The sequence below is a fragment of the Zingiber officinale genome, chromosome 5B (assembly GCF_018446385.1).
Source record: "Zingiber officinale cultivar Zhangliang chromosome 5B, Zo_v1.1, whole genome shotgun sequence".
NCBI classification, from domain to species: Eukaryota; Viridiplantae; Streptophyta; class Magnoliopsida; order Zingiberales; family Zingiberaceae; genus Zingiber; species Zingiber officinale.
The window spans coordinates 16,081,496-16,097,638 of NC_055995.1; the positions used below are offsets into that span (position 1 = coordinate 16,081,496).

At 35.6% G+C, this 16,143-nt stretch overlaps 1 protein-coding gene across 1 annotated transcript; it reads left to right on the forward strand.

Annotated features, from left to right (window-relative positions):
• Positions 1 to 722: 722 nt before the first annotated feature.
• Positions 723 to 14,467, forward strand: LOC121984168 (pumilio homolog 24-like). The gene is made up of 17 exons (XM_042536984.1): positions 723 to 1,082; positions 1,377 to 1,430; positions 6,883 to 6,944; positions 7,011 to 7,092; positions 7,287 to 7,410; positions 7,498 to 7,581; positions 7,856 to 7,970; positions 8,850 to 9,000; positions 9,090 to 9,302; positions 9,610 to 9,681; positions 11,941 to 11,991; positions 12,061 to 12,111; positions 12,235 to 12,342; positions 12,420 to 12,593; positions 13,402 to 13,476; positions 13,701 to 13,945; positions 14,044 to 14,467. The coding sequence occupies exons 1-17, from the start codon at positions 834 to 836 to the stop codon at positions 14,183 to 14,185; spliced, it is 2,052 nt and encodes a 683-aa protein (XP_042392918.1). The 5' UTR covers positions 723 to 833; the 3' UTR covers positions 14,186 to 14,467.
• Positions 14,468 to 16,143: the final 1,676 nt, after the last annotated feature.

The following is a 16,143-nucleotide window of genomic DNA, read 5'->3' on the forward strand; positions in this document are numbered from 1 at the left end:
CTGACCAAGACTGGATATTAGCAATGCAAGAGGAGTTAACCCAATTTGAAAGAAAGCAGGTATGGGAACTAGTACCTAAACCTATAAATAAAACCATAATTAACAATAAATGGTATTTAGAAATAAATTGGATGATAAAGGCGAAATAGTAAGAAATAAAGCAAGATTAGTAGCAAAATGGTTTAGTCAAGTAGAAGGATTAGATTATGATGAAACCTATTTACTTATCGATGATTCAGGGGTTTAAGATGGTTTAGTCGGGTTCTGCCGTCTCTCTGATTTGTACCTTCAACGTCGATGGAGATGACTTAGGGACGAAGTTGAGGAGTGCGTCGTCGATGGTTTGGAGTCACGGAGGTGGAGTGTGTCGCTGAGTTTTGGAGTCACAGAGGTGGAGTGCGTCGTCGAGTTTTGGAGTCATGGAGGAGTGCATCGTCGAGATTTGGAGTTATGAAGTGATGCATTTGACGTTGGGAGAGAAATGAGTAGTTGTATGTTTTAAATTCAAACGATAATAATATAATAATTTTGTAAGAGTTAGAGAGTTAAAATAAATAAACTGATTTGATTAGATATCATAAATAAATTTATTCTGATTCGGAGAGTGAATGTGAATGTTTAAATTTGTCTAGAAATTTATAGGCAATTTTCTCTATCTCTTTTTTATTTTTTTTTAATTTTTTTTATTTAAATGGTTCGGCCGATTCGCAGTCTTCAAAACTGTCGGGTTCGGATTTTCTTCACGGGTTGTGAAATCTGATTAGGGTTTCTCGAATTTGCCTTTTAAACCTATAACCAAAACCCTAACCCCGGAATCGAGTGTAACTTTGCTCATGGCGGCCGGAAAGGAGCGCGGCGGCACGAAGAGGAAGCGCACCGTCTCAGTGGCTGAGGGAAGAAGCGGGACCTGGTCGAAGAAGCCAAAGGAGTCCGCTCCGAAGCCGGCAAAGCTCAAATTGCTGGATGCTAAGAAGTCCAAGGAGCCGGGGTTCAAAGCTAGTAAGCCTCCCAAGTCTGATAATAAGGCCTCTGTTCGGTCGAAGGAGCCTCAAACTCCAAAAGAACGGCGTTTGGCCTCTAAGGTCCGTTTACCTATGATGTTTCTGCATGCAGCGTTTTTGATTCTATTTGGCTTTCAGGATGAGTTATTATGTTGATAATACTCATATTTGTTGAGAAATTTTATTTTATCCTGAGTTTTTGTAAGCTTGATTCGAAGTTCACTGAGTTCAATCGTCGTTGTTTTATTCCCTTGAATTTACTGAGTATGATAATGAGGAGGAACAGGACTATATTTTTTCATTATTAATTTGCACTGACAACGCAGGACCATAAAACCCTGCCAAATTCTCAGTTTTGTTTGTCTGCTGGTTCAGGAAATGTCAGAATCAAGGAAAAAGAAGAGGAAGCCAAATTACCACCTTGAGAAAGTAAGTTCGATTTTGATTGCACAATTGCTCCCTATTCGTGTAAATATCATTAACGACTAGTGCCACTTACAGAATTCAGTATTTCGGTGTTTTTTTTAAAGTTCTTAACCCACCCCTTTATATCTCATTAACTTCACTTGTTCCCACTCTAGTTCCAGGAATCAATGCATCTTGATCGTGGCAGACTTTTGTTGACTTGGAACCAGTGAATCTTGAATCTTGTTTACTAAATGTCTTCTGGCACATAATCCATTCACATGTCTCCCTAATGTTATGATAATATACTGCTTGGTTGATATGCTAAGTTTTTTGGAGTCGTATATGCAGGACATTGTCTGTTAGACATTTTTTTAAAAAACATTGAAAAAGTTAAACTTGGTTTGGGGTTGAGGTTATTCATTTGTTGTACAAGAAGGGGGTTTCCAGTTGACATAATTTGATCATATCACCATATATTTTAAGATAAAATTATTCCCCCCACCCTCCCCTCCCCTCTTTCCTTGTTTTCTACTCACTTTTGCTCTCTCTTTAGCCCTCATTCTCACTGCTTCCCATATACCCTTATTTAAATTTTTTTTTTATTATTCTGCTTCAACAACCACCAAGCTTACCCCACTAAATGGGAGATCAGCTATATGGGGATTATTTGAATGGTTAGTAATGCCCTTTGGGCTGAAAAATGCACCAGCGGTGTTTCAGCGGAAAATGGATATGTGCTTCAAAGGGTGTGAAGAATTTCTGGTAGTTTATATTGATGACATATTAGTCTTCTCGACTAATGAAGAGCAACATTCCAAGCATCTCTGTAAAATGATGGATATCTGTCTGAAAGAAGGTTTAGTCCTCTCCCCAACCAAAATGAAGATAGCTCAACCATAAATTGAGTTTTTTGGAGTAATTATTAGTAACCGGAGGATTAAACTTCAACAACACATCATCAAGAAGATTATCAATTTTGATGAAGAAACCCTTACAACACTAAAGGGGTTAAGGTCTTTTCTGGGCATTCTAAATTATGCAAGATCTCATATCCCTAATCTAAGCAAGCTATTGGGGTCTCTCTACTCGAAGACATCCCCTCATGGGGAGTTACCACCTGAAAATGCATACATTATTATTGAAACCGATGGTAGCATGGAAGGATGGGGTGGGTTTGCAAATGGAAACAGTCAAAATTCTTCAACAAGATGATGGACAACAAGCCATCCTGAGTAAGGTGGATATCATTCATTGATTACATTACTTGTACTGGAGTTGAAATAAAATTCGAGCACATAGAAGGGACAAATAATGAGCTGGCAGACGCATTATCAAGATTAGTGCATCACATAACAAGATGAGGTATCACTTTCGCAAAATCAAATCAAATTATTAAAGCAAGTTGATGACTCAGTGGAAGAAACAAAAGATGCCTCTGCCACGATTAAAGATATCCTTGGTAAGACTATCTTGGCGTTAAGCGCAAAAGCAATATCCTTTTAGATTCCTGTACGAAAAGAGACTGAGTCTCGGGGAGTCGTGTCTTTTCATAGGTGGTATTGTAAGTGGTATTGTAAAACCAATCTAGCGAGGACACACGAAAATAATTCGGAGTTCTACTAGTAAGTGAGTGTGAGAAGATAAGAAGATAGTGTTTGTAATCCTTGAGTTCAAGTGCCTCAGCACCCAGACTCAAAAGATCCTTTGTAAATTTGTGTGTGGCGCCCGGACACAAAAGATCCTTTGTAAATTTGTGTGTGCCACACACAAATTTACTAAGGATCTTTTGAGTCTGGGCGCTGAGGCACTTGAACTCAAGGATTACAAACACTATCTTCTTATCTTCTCACACTCACTTACTAGTAGAACTCCGAATTATTTTCGTGTGTCCTGCTAGTTTCTAAGAAGGGGTTTTTATAGGCTAAGTAAAGTAAGATCTTATAAGAGCGAATCTTATCTTTCTTCTCTTTACACGCCTGTCATCCCCAATTATTAACCATTGTCGGCCCTAAACCAGTGGCCGCCCATTGGTTTTACAATACCACTTACAATACCACCTATGAAAAGACACGACTCATCGAGGCTCAGTCTCTTTTCGTACAGGAATCTAAAAAGATATTGCTTTTGCGCTTAACGCCAAGATAGTCTTACCAAGGATATCTTTAATCGTGGCAGAGGCATCTTTTGTTTCTTCCACTGAGTCATCAACTTGCTTTAATAATTTGATTTGATTTTGCGAAAGTGATACCTCATCTTGTTATGTGATGCACTAATCTTGATAATGCGTCTGCCAGCTCATTATTTGTCCCTTCTATGTGCTCGAATTTTATTTCAACTCCAGTACAAGTAATGTAATCAATGAATGATATCCACCTTACTCAGGATGGCTTGTTGTCCATCATCTTGTTGAAGAATTTAATAATGGCATGACAGTCTGTACGTAAGGTAATCTCCTTACGGTCCAGATAATGAATCTTCATAGCATTAAGTGCCTCCATGCAGATGTATATCTCTACATCAATGGTTGATTTAATTATTGGAAATTTACCGCTTGCATAAGCGCAGATCTTCTCAGTCTTTCTTGAATCGAATTTTGACTGTTTCCATTTGCAAACTCCACCCCATCCTTCCATGCTACCATCGGTTTCAATAATAATGTATGCATTTTCAGGTGGTAACTCCAGGTCAGGTAGAGTTTGTACTAACTTCTTGACTTCCTTAATTATTGCCCAATCTGAAGTCTTAAATCTTCTGTCCCCATGAGGGGATGTCTTCGAGCAGAGAGACCCCAATAGCTTGCTTAGATTAGGGATATGAGATCTTGCATAATTTAGAATGCCCAGAAAAGACCTTAACCCCTTTAGTGTTGTAAGGGCTTCTTCATCAAAATTGATAATCTTCTTGATGATGTGTTGTTGAAGTTTAATCCTCCGGTTACTAATAATTACTCCAAAAAACTCAATTTATGGTTGAGCTATCTTCATTTTGGTTGGGGAGAGGACTAAACCTTCTTTCTGACAGATATCCATCATTTTACAGAGATGCTTGGAATGTTGCTCTTCATTAGTCGAGAAGACTAATATGTCATCAATATAAACTACCAGAAATTCTTCACACCCTTTGAAGCACATATCCATTTTCCGTTGAAACACCGCTGGTGCATTTTTCAGCCCAAAGGGCATTACTAACCATTCAAATAATCCCTGTGGTACCCAAAAGGCTGTCCATGGTACCGACTTAGGGTTCATCATGACCTGATAAAATCCTGACTTCAGGTCAAATTTTGAAAAGATCTTCCCATTTCCTATCTTTTTCATAATCAGATTAATACCAGGTAAAGAGTACTGATCTTTATGAGTATTGTCATTAAGAATCTTGTAATTGAAAACAAGTCTCTCTTTACCCTTCTTGGCCGGTAATAGGATCCATAATAGTTCCTAATTGAACAATGAATGTCATAGTTCTATGTCGGCTTGTACTTGGCCTAATTACCTTTAACTTCAGCAATAAATCAATATGAATTCTAAAGGAAGCTTCCATTGCCGGGGTAATATGTTTCAGAGGTTTATCCTGCATTGTGATGTCAGGATTAATAATATCTAAGGTACAGATTACCTTATTTTTTGCCCAATGTTGCACAGGATTATCTCCAATAAACCCAGCTTCCTTTAACCTTTGTAATGTTGGTGCAAATTGTGTCTTGAAATCAATCCCTATAAGAGCTTGTTGCTTAGGGATTAATAATTCCTCAGAAAGATTTAAATATTCATCCTCATTCATTTCTAACTCTGGAATTGCCTTGGCTGAAACATAAATTTCAGGAGAAGTATTTATTATAGTAATTTCTTTATAGAAAGTTACCTCCGTTCCTTCAATTCTTAGACCTCCTGCCATTGATTTAATAAAATTACAGCCAATTAGCATCTGAATTCCGTCTTTAAGATTCATCTCAAGTTGGTAAGTGAAAGGCATCCGAAATTTATGCACCCCAATCATCATATATCCATTCCTTAACTTCTTTGTTGACTCCCGCTGGGAATTAATTCCTGAAAAGATTACCTTGTAATTAATTTCTTCAAATGCTCCTTTAGGTAAAGTGTCCTTGCATATGCAGCAGGTTGTAGCTCCGGTGTCCAATATGGCTTGGATTTTAGTATCAGCTATACCCGGAATTTGTATCATAACCTCCATGTTATATAACCGGTTTATAAGAGATTTCTTTGCCGCTGAAAAAGCAAACTCTTGACTTGTAGATGCTTCTGTGATTGCTGTGGTTGAGCCAAATGAACCAGTAGCTCTAGCCGTTTCTCTCAAATTTTCTACCTCTATCAGGGGAGGGTTCATAATTTTTTCAAATATCAACTGTGCCACGCAGCTGCCATTTTCAAGTGAAAGAGTTAAAGTTGAAAAATTACAAACTAATAGTTGTACCTTACATCGCCTAAGTATATATTTGTTCCATCTTAGACATGTCTGTCGAAGCTATATATTTCTTTTATATTTTGAAAGAAAAACACTGTTTGTTTTTTCTTCTTGTTTTGACATACTCTATTGCTTCAGCTTTTTCTTCCTCTAATAGTCTATTAATCATTTGGTTCAAGGTAAATCACATAGAATTTGACTAGAATATTTGGAGAAATGGGATTACCATATGTTCTTTTAGGATCCACTTTGGATAGAAATTGTATATTAATTGAAAAAATTAATTACCATCATAAATAAAAGTCAGAGGTTAGAATTAAGAACATATATCTTAATTATGGTCAATAAAAATTGTTATCATAACAAATCTATTTTTTTGGATACATAATGTAATTAATGACATTTAAAATTTTGACTTATGTAATGGCAAATATGCAATTACTCTAATTTCGAAGAATCACTATGTAAACACTGCTAAAAGTTTTGCACATGTGATGTTTGTCTTAATCTGCTCGCCAGGTAATCTGCATTACTCTGCAAGATGACACTTCAATCCACTAAATGCTGCCTAATAATGTTTTGGTACCTGGTTCACGGCATCAAAGACCTAAAGATGAAGATGAGATAGAGTTACTATTTGTAGTTAAATCACTCATACTGAATATCTAGTTGGCCAACACTTATAACACCAAGTTTATAGCAATCTCAGAGAATCCATCCCATGCATTGGCCTTTAGGAGCCCAAATTCAGGGTCAACTTGATCCCATTTTTCATTCTATTGTGTTCTTGCATTCACAAGTTATAAATACATTAACCAATTTGTTCAAACATTTTATTCTTTGTTTTGCCTGGTTGTTTCATATCTTCATCGAAGCTGATTTGATGACATTTATTTCTTTCTCATAGTCATACTACATCGTCATTTTAAAATTTTTACACAATTTTCTGATTTTCTTTTGTTCCCTCTTCACCGTGTTGAGATACATACATTTTCAGAATATTCAAAGCTGTTTGTTAGATTTTTATCTAAGAAGTTAAAGTATCTTGCAGGAGCTTGCTTCTTTGTGGGAAAAAATGAGACGTTACAATGTTGGCAATGAAGAACGATCCAAGTAAGTGCTCAATGAGTTATCTCCCTCCCTATCTTGTTTATCTATAATATTGGTGTATATCTTTAGGCTAGTAACTCAAGCTCTACAGAAGATGAATGGAAAATATTTGGAGATTGCTGGCTCACATGTTCTTGCACGGGTGTTCCAAGTGAGTCAAGTTTTTACTATGGGCCCTATTATTCCATTATGAAATAAAAATCCAGTGCTTGATCTCCTTGTGTTTCAGTTTCATATTGTCACTATGTTACTTGCAGTGGAATATTAGACATAGAGTTCTTCATCAAATGACATGTTTAGGGTTTACATGAATTTAGTTCATTATTGATTTTCACTATTCCTCAGACATGTGTCAAGTACTGTACGCAAGAAGAAAGGGATTCTATTTTTGATGCTCTTCGGCCTCATCTTCTCGCCCTTTCATGCAAAAAATATGCAGTTCATTTAGTAAAGAAAATTTTGGATCATGGTATTTTCCCTAACTCATGGGTAGTAGATGTTTCTTTTATGCAAGTCTTTTGTAAAGTCGACTAAATTTCTTCCTTTTGTACCTCAGCTAGCAAAAAACAATTAGAAGTGTTCATATCCTCTCTTCACGGCCATGTTACCGCACTTCTGCGTCATTCAGTTGGATCTGCAGGTATGCATGATATAAGCAATTCATGCAATGCAATTTTTTTTTTGGATCTTTAAAGCTAATTTTAATTTGTTGAAAAAGGAAGTCGGGTTATATGCAAGCCTATTGTGATTATTCTGCAAGTGCAAGAATTATTGTTATAAATTATATCATCTCAATATCTCAGATTTGTATTAGATAGGATCATTAGCTTGAATCTACATAATCACATTTGATTTAAATAAAAAAGGATTGGTTCTGAGTTTTCAACACAGTTTTATTTTTTTCCTTTTTGCAGTCATTGACTACGTGTTCCATTTGGCGAGTGGGTCTCAAAAACAAAGCCTTTTGGTGGAGATGTACTCTACTGAGCTTCAGTTATTTAAGGACCTAACCTTGACAAATTCTGGCAGGTAAGCGATGGGAAAGGTTCTTTTCCCATATGCATCTTATTTTTGTGACAGTTTGTTGCTTCTCTTTCTCTGACCACCGATTCTGTTAATGCAACATTATTCTAAAAAATTCTACAAGACAGTTATTGGACTAATATAGAAGGGGAGATGGGAGAATGTTAACAAAGAGAAAAAGAGTGTCTTGGAGAAGGTTTTTTAAATGAAAAGTTAGAAATGTTATATTTACTGAGCTGTTTTGACAGTGTACCATGTTGGCACTCAGGATTTTGACATGCATTAAAATTTGGCATGCATTTATTTTAAAAAATAACACTAACAACTACATTGTCAATTGATTTGAAATATTTTAATAAATGCTGTGGCGATACTCCACGACATGTGATAAAGTGCGCCTTAATGAATTTACGCATTCAATCATCTTCAACTTAGATTTTTTTTTACTTTAAATATATACCAATTATACAAATGAATTTTCCTTAATTTTAGTATAACACATGTTGAGAAGAATTTGAGTAAGCATTAATTTTATTTTTAAGTAATTTTGTTTTCTTTTTCTTTGCTTAATTATTTTTGAAAATAAGACTAAAAATTAGGTAATGAATTAAACTAGAATTTTGGAAAACAAGTTACAAAAAAAATAAATTACGTGCATTAGTAAAATTTCACTTAAGCTCATCTCAGTCAGCTTTGATGCATGCTGACATGGGCCAACACAGTACGATACTAATTGGCCAACGCCAAGTTTTGCTAATGTATTGAAGTAGTACACTTTGGCAACCCCTGTCTGGCATGACATGGAATTTCAAACCATGCATCAGAATAACTTTGTTGTTATTTTTTTTTATCTTGATGATCTTATTATGTGCTGTCTTATTTCAGACTGGTGGATATAATTTCTAGGCTCCAACTACAAAAATCATCTGTAGTACGTCATATGTATTCTGTATTTCAGTCATTAATTGAGAAAGGGATTGTCAACCATTCAATTGTACACAAAGCAATCCTTGAGTTTTTTACCATTGCCGACAAGGTGATTTTCTCACTCTAACATTCATGCTAATAAGACTTTGTCTAATGTGTTTCCTCTTAAGATCTTATCTAATATGTTTCCCTCTTAAGTCCTCTGCTGCAGATGTGATTCAACAACTTATACCTCTTCTTGTGCAAGATTCACTTACTGAAGAGGATAATCCACAAATCTCAGCCCCAGAGACGCAGAAGAAGAGGAAAAACAAAAGCAAAAATGTAAAAGAGCCTCTTCTTGCACGAATGGTCCGAACAAGAGATGGACTAAAGATCTGTATCATCTGTGTAAAGCATGCAACTGCAAAGGTGTGTGTTATGATTATGTGTGCTTATTCATTTCTTTTAGCCAGCTCTGGTGCTTATTAGGGACAATTATTTAGATTGATAGCACAAGATTATGTTTGTCCTTTTTATGTTTTTTTTTTGTTTCTATGACCTAGTATTATGACCACCCCTGACAACTTGTTTTAGTAGGTGATTATTTGGCACTTTCATTTGGAAAGATGCAACTTAGTGATTTTCTTAGGATATAGATTATAATTACTTTAACCTCAGAAAAAATGTTTTTTCTGCAAAACCTTATCCTTGAGTTTGAATTGTGGTTATCTCTCAGGAAAGGAAAAAAATTATTAAAGGCGTGAAAAGTCATATCAGAAAGCTTTCTCTTGATCAGTTTGGAAGTCTTGTAAGTGCTCTCTTAACCCTTTAGTTCTGGAAGCATATGAAGCTATCCAAGTTTGATTACTATATCATGTTCTTGCTCTCCTGTAACTTTATTATTTGTGCCCTTTTGGTATGAATATTATTTTCTCTAGATAATAACACAGCTTTCATTTTGTCCGCTTTTCTGCCTTGTGTATATTAATTATCAGTTAGATACATCTATTAATAATTTTCATTATTTTTCTCAGTTCAAAGGTATAGAGTTGTTGGAGTTGCATGAGCATCTATCAAGGTTTTAGATAGTTTGATTTGTTTTTCTTTTGAGTAGAGTTTCATATTACAAGAAAATATTTTTTTGTTAGGACTTTTTTGCATGATTTGTTTGTTTAGTTGGTCATCTTTTGATCTCCTAGTCTAACAATAGTTTAGATAGTTTTAATTGTTTGATATGATTTGTTTGTAAGGGCCCATTAGTAATAATAAGATCTAATGTGTTGTAATTGATTTTTCGGCAATTTACCAAACAACGCACCTAAAGTTTTAAATTTACTAAAAGGCGTACGTTACTTTGCTATTTACAAAGGGAGCACCTTTTCAAATGCAATTCCTGTTTTACCCTCCTGACAATCTAACCTTTTCTATCATTTTTCTCTCTCCTCTTTTTTACAAGCATGCATAACATATGAATAACATTACATAGATTTAGTCAATTTTTTAATAACATTTTAATACATCTAAAGAAGCCAAAATAAACAATAGATAGCATATTTGAACTCCTTGCAATCTCAGAAATCCACTAGAAGTGAAATGAGTGTAATCGGAGCTCTCTAGGTCCATCAGTGGATTTCGTTCAAAATCCACTGATGGATCTAGAGGGTTACGATTGCACCCATTTCAGTTCCTATGGATTTCTGAGGTTTCAAGGAGTTTAAATATGGTATCCATTATTTATTTCGGCTTTTCATAGATGTTAATATGTAAAATGGAAGAATCATCAAAAATGCTCAAATTGAGCCTGATATGGAATCATATCAAGCCCAACGTGGGCCTGGTATGAAATCATATCAGGCCTGACGTGGGCCTGATATGAAATCATATCAGGGCAGTGGGCCTTTTTGACAATTTTTCCATTTTACATATTTACATCTATGAAAAGCTGAAATAAATAATGGATATCATATTTGAACTCCTTGAAACCTCAGAAATCCATAGGAACTGAAATGGGTGCAATCGGAGCTCTTTAGTGCCATCAGTGGGTTTCGTTTCATAGAAATAAATAATGGATGTCATATTTGAACTCCTTGAAACCTCATAAATCCATAGAAACTGAAATGGGTGCAATCGGAGCTCTTTAGGGTCATCAGTGGGTTTCGGTTGAAATCCACTGATGGCCCTAAAGAGCTCCGATTGCACCCATTTCAGTTCCTATGGATTTCTGAGGTTTCAAGGAGTTCAAATATGATATCCGTTATTTATTTCAGCTTTTCATAGATGTAAATATGTAAAATGGAAGAATCATTAAAAAGACCCATATGGAATCATATCAGGTCCACGTATATGGTATCCATTATTTATTTCGGCTTTTCATAGATGTTAATATGTAAAATGGAAGAATCGTCAAAAGGGTCCACATTGGGCCTGATATGGAATGATATCAGGCCTGATATGATTCCATATCAGGCCCAATGTGGGCTTTTTTGACGATTCTTCCATTTTACATGTTAACAAATCTGAAAAGCTAAAATAAATAATGGATACCATATTTGAATTCCTTGAAACCTCAGAAATCCATAGAAATTGAAATGAGTGTAATCGGAGCTCTCTAGGTCCATTAGTGGGTTTTGATCGAAATCCACTGATGGATCTAGTGAGTTTCGATTACACTCATTTCAGTTCCAATGGATTTCTGAGATTGCAAGGAGTTCAAATATGCTATCCATTATTTATTTTGGTTTCTTCAAATGTATTAAAATGTTATTAAAAAATTGACTAAATCTTATGTAATATTATTCATATGTTCTGCATGCCTATAAAAAAGAGAAGAGAGAGAAAAAGGTAGAGAAAAGAAAAACACGGTAGAAAAAGTCAGATTGTCAAGAGGATAAAACTGGAATTGCACTTGAAAATGTGCACCCTTTGGTAAATAGTAAAGTAACATACGCCTTTTAGTAAATTGAAAACTTTAGGTGCGCTGTTTGGTAAATTGCCGTTGATTTTTTTAAGATGAAAGAAAATATCTGACATCATGAATTCATACTAATTTTACAATATTTTATTTCAGTTGCTTGTTTGTACCCTTTCAGTAGTGGATGACACAAAGCTTCTAACAAAGGTTAGTAGTTCCTCTGTTTATTTGATAAAACATTGTCAATTCATAACAAAATTGGAGATCATCTTACAGATTGTGATACAAGAACTCCAAACGATGCTGAAGGAGCTAGTATTGGATAAGGTATTTGCTTTTGCATTATACAAGCTGATGCGTTGCACAGGAACAATTATGTCAGTGTTTGTGGTTTTAACTAAACCTGTTTTCTTGCTACTAATGAAAAAAAGGTTTTTTATCACTTACCAGAATGGAAGGCGAATGATACTACAGCTGCTTCATCCACATAGTTCACTATATTTCACACCTGAGGACCTGGTTTGTTTGAATTTATCTGTTGCTTCTCTCTTTGAACAGGCAAGCACATAATTCTACTCACTTTGTGCTTTTCACCAGAGTTGGGAATAAATCTAAGCCCTTGAAATTCATTGCAGGCGGATGAGACAAAGGATGTCTCAGAAATAAACCAAGTTCCAGTAGAACAAGGGGAGAACTTCTTGATTGATAATAATGAAAAGGAAGGTAGAATAGTTCAGTCTGCTACTGGAAGCAAGAAAGACTCGTTTCGTAGGAGACATGAATTATTAGTCGAGAGTGGGCTTGCTGAGGTAAAACTCACTATTTATTTATTTATTTTTTTTTTTTTGAGAAAATAATATACTATTCTGCTTGTACAATGTGCATACAACACATTATTCTCAAGGAATTATTCTTTTTCTACCTCTTATTAGCCTGAGCTTATTACAACATAATAATATGCAGTGGTGTCTCATGCATGTTCAATATTTTAAACTGGCACATAGTTATTGGGATCTATTGTAAGCTATGCTCTTACAAACTGAAGCACATAATATTGCTAATAAAGATTTTGATACTGCATGAATATACTTGACTCTTCTTTAGCTATGACTTGTAGATTACATTGATTTAATGGATATTAGAATCTAAATTCCAAACGAATTGAATAATCAGATTATGCAGCGGGCTGTTGATGAACACTATCACATATATGATGTTCATGTAGGGATAGATGGAAGGAAATTGTGGGCTCTGTAATCTAGAGGATCAATCAGATATTTAGAAGCATAAGTTAGTGGTATTTAGAAATGGAAATTGTCATATGTTTTCTGAAGTTGTGTTCCTTATGGAGAAAAGGTGGGGAAAAAGAAGCGAGGGTAGGGAAAATGGGGTAAGAAAAGAGTTTTCTTCCATTTCTTTGGGTAGAAAGGGGGAAGAGAGGGAATATCCTCTCGACTGATTTGGCTTTCTCCCAAATTGAACCTCTTTTTTCTTTTTCTAAACAGATCTCTAGTATTTTTAAAATGTAGATGTTGGGAATCCAAAATCAAGTCTACTGTTTTTTAGTGCATGCAATATGTGAATATAATAAAGAAAGTTGTGATGATTTTATTGCAGGGACTCTTTGGAATTTGTATCGATAATATTGGCGACCTACTCTGTTCGAACTTTGGCAAAGATGTTGTTTATGAGGTTTGGCCTGCCATTTCTCTTTTTGAACTACATAACTTATTTAATCTGGCCAACAGCCCTGGAATTTCTCATTTCCTGGTTATTCTGGTTCCTGTTGATGATCCTTGGATTTTGTTTTTAAATTTAATATTTAAGGGTTTCTCGGCAAGTGATTTTTTTGCATGGATTTAATCCTCAGAGATGACCCCTCATATTTTTTGTCGTACCAATCCCCTCTGTTGCAGTTAGCTGTTGGTGGAAGCGATGGCATCTTGCAATCTTTTACTGATAGAATAAATGCCTTGCATGAAGCAATAGCTTCGCTAGCTGTGTTGCCCAAGACAAATGAAACAGAAGAGGAACATGTTTTCGAGAACTTTCACTCTAGCAGGCTGATCAGGAAACTTGTTCTCAACTCCCCTAGTTTTGCCACTACTCTGTGGAAAATGGCTCTAGAAGGCAAGTGTGACATTTGGGCTCAAGGTCACAGGTAAGAAACAAATTGCTCTTCTTTGGTAAAAGAATCATGAATGTGATATCCATTAATAGATTATCTGCCAATGTACATCTTCTGGTGACCTCTTACAGTTCCAAAATACTACATGCATTCCTACAATCATCAGTTTCTTCAATCCAAGATTTGGCAAAGCCTGAGCTTCAGCTTTTGATGGACCGCGACGTTCTGAAAGCCCCTGACAGCAAGCTTCCAGAAAAAGCAGCTGATTCCTAAGAAGCAAAGTTTCTTTTTTGTCCCAAGTCTTTAATGTCTTTAATTGCCTCTCAGTATAAGCACACTCCTTGTGAAGTTTTTCTTTATCGTACCCTGATGCAAATTTGGCTTTAGTAGGGTTTATATATCAGCTGAAAGAAGTTGCAGCATTTCTTGACAAATCCGGATTCAGGCAATCATGATTGACTGTTTATTCTTGCGGGTTAATAGCTTCATGAGAGGAGAAACGATTTCTAGTTTTATGTGTATAACTATAGCAGAAAAATGTTCCTTTTATCTTCAGATTGATTTCTAGTTTTAGACTGGTATGTTGATGCCATGGATCGAGTTTGGGGGTTTAAATATGGTCATTCATAAAACTAACGTAGGAGGGAAGAAAATCAAAGAAATGTAAAATATATCTATAATATTAAATTACGTTGAATCAAAGAAATTTATTCTGTTAAAAAACTTACGTTAGATCTCATTGTCACTTGCAATGTAAATTTTAATAGAAAATTTCGAGTGCAAGTACCTTACGGGGTTAAGTTACAGTTTTGTAAAAGCTTTCTGGATAAGAATTTAAGTTATTCTGTGTTTAAGTTGTGTATCTAAGTGTATAGAGATTTAGGTAAACACATGAGCATCTGTGATGGTAAAAGACACTAGTGGTCGTGAATAATGGGGAGTCGATGGGTTTAGTGTATTTGGGAGACAAGAAATTGCATAAAAGTATTTTTAGAGTGAGAAGGATGCACGGGGTGTATTTAAGAGATGAGAAATCAAAAGGAAGACTGCTTGAGGAGAAGAATGAAATTGAGTTGTAGTGAGCTCAATTTCGAGGTGCAATCACCCTGACGATCGGAGAAGAAAATAGTCAACTTCACAAGTTGACCATTCCAAGTGACTGGAACATTTCTAGATGTCCAGACTCTAGACACCCGGAACAATTCAGGCATTTGAATGTCATGGACACGTCAGCAGGAGTATGGTCAGAACATATCAGGATGGCGTCCACGTCACTAGACGCAAGCGCCCGAAATGTGAGAAGTCATCCAGAGTCTTTAGTGGACCATTGTCAAACTGTATCGAGTTTGACAAGTCCAGGCACCCAGACTATTTCCGAGCGCCCGGAAGGTTCCACGTAAGCAAACGGTCAAATCAAAGATGGAGACTATAAATGAAGGACTGAAGCTCGAAGTTCAATACAATACACCTACTTAGTTCATGTTCATTCAGCTCTTTATTAGTCTTGTACTGAACTATTGTAAAAGGTTTCTTCGTCTTCAATTTGTTTTGGAAGAATGAAATCTTAGTGGAGCTTTCATAGTTTTTGAACTAACAATCCGAGCATTGTAACCAAGTAATTCATCTAATCTCTTTCCTTTCTTTTATGTGTTTTTTATATTGTTAATATGTGTCTTTGCTAGATCTTTAACAACAAAAATAGATTAACTTTATTTGCATGTCAATATTCACCCCTCCCCTCTAGTTATTTGAACCTCTCCTGCTACACCAAAAGTTTGTTTCAGAGTTCGGACCACCAGAAAAACTAATTACTGTTTGTGCAACAATAAAGAAGGGATCAAGCAATGACCGGATCAAATATCCACCTACCTAAGATTGAGGGAGAATTCACAATATGAAAAAAATGAAAGTATTTTTAAAACATAATTTTGAAATTATGCTTAGTATAAAATATGGTTTCGGAGTACCTAGGACAAGGATGATAAAGAAATTGAGGAGCAACTATGGATCAAAAAAACGAGATGATTTCGCTGCTAATGATATGATTGAGTTTCACTTGTTAAGCGTATTACTAGCGCAAGAACTCACCAAATTGGCTATTACAACTGGCAAAGATCTTTAAGAAAAATTCTCTAAATTCCACGAAGGCATCTCGAAGACAAAATTGATAAGACGAGATATGCTCAAAAATCAACTTAGCAACTTCCGATTGGAAAAGGATGAGACTCTTA

What these genes read in the sequence shown, in the direction of transcription:
- LOC121984168 (XM_042536984.1), top strand. Translation starts at nt 834, where the DNA reads ATGGCGGCCGGAAAGGAGCGCGGCGGCACGAAGAGGAAGCGCACCGTC. An exon ending in GGCAATGAAGAACGATCCAA is followed by an intron (nt 6,945 to 7,010) that starts GTAAGTGCTCAA and finishes GTATATCTTTAG; the next exon opens with GCTAGTAACTCAAGCTCTAC. An exon ending in ACACAAAGCTTCTAACAAAG is followed by an intron (nt 11,992 to 12,060) that starts GTTAGTAGTTCC and finishes ATCATCTTACAG; the next exon opens with ATTGTGATACAAGAACTCCA.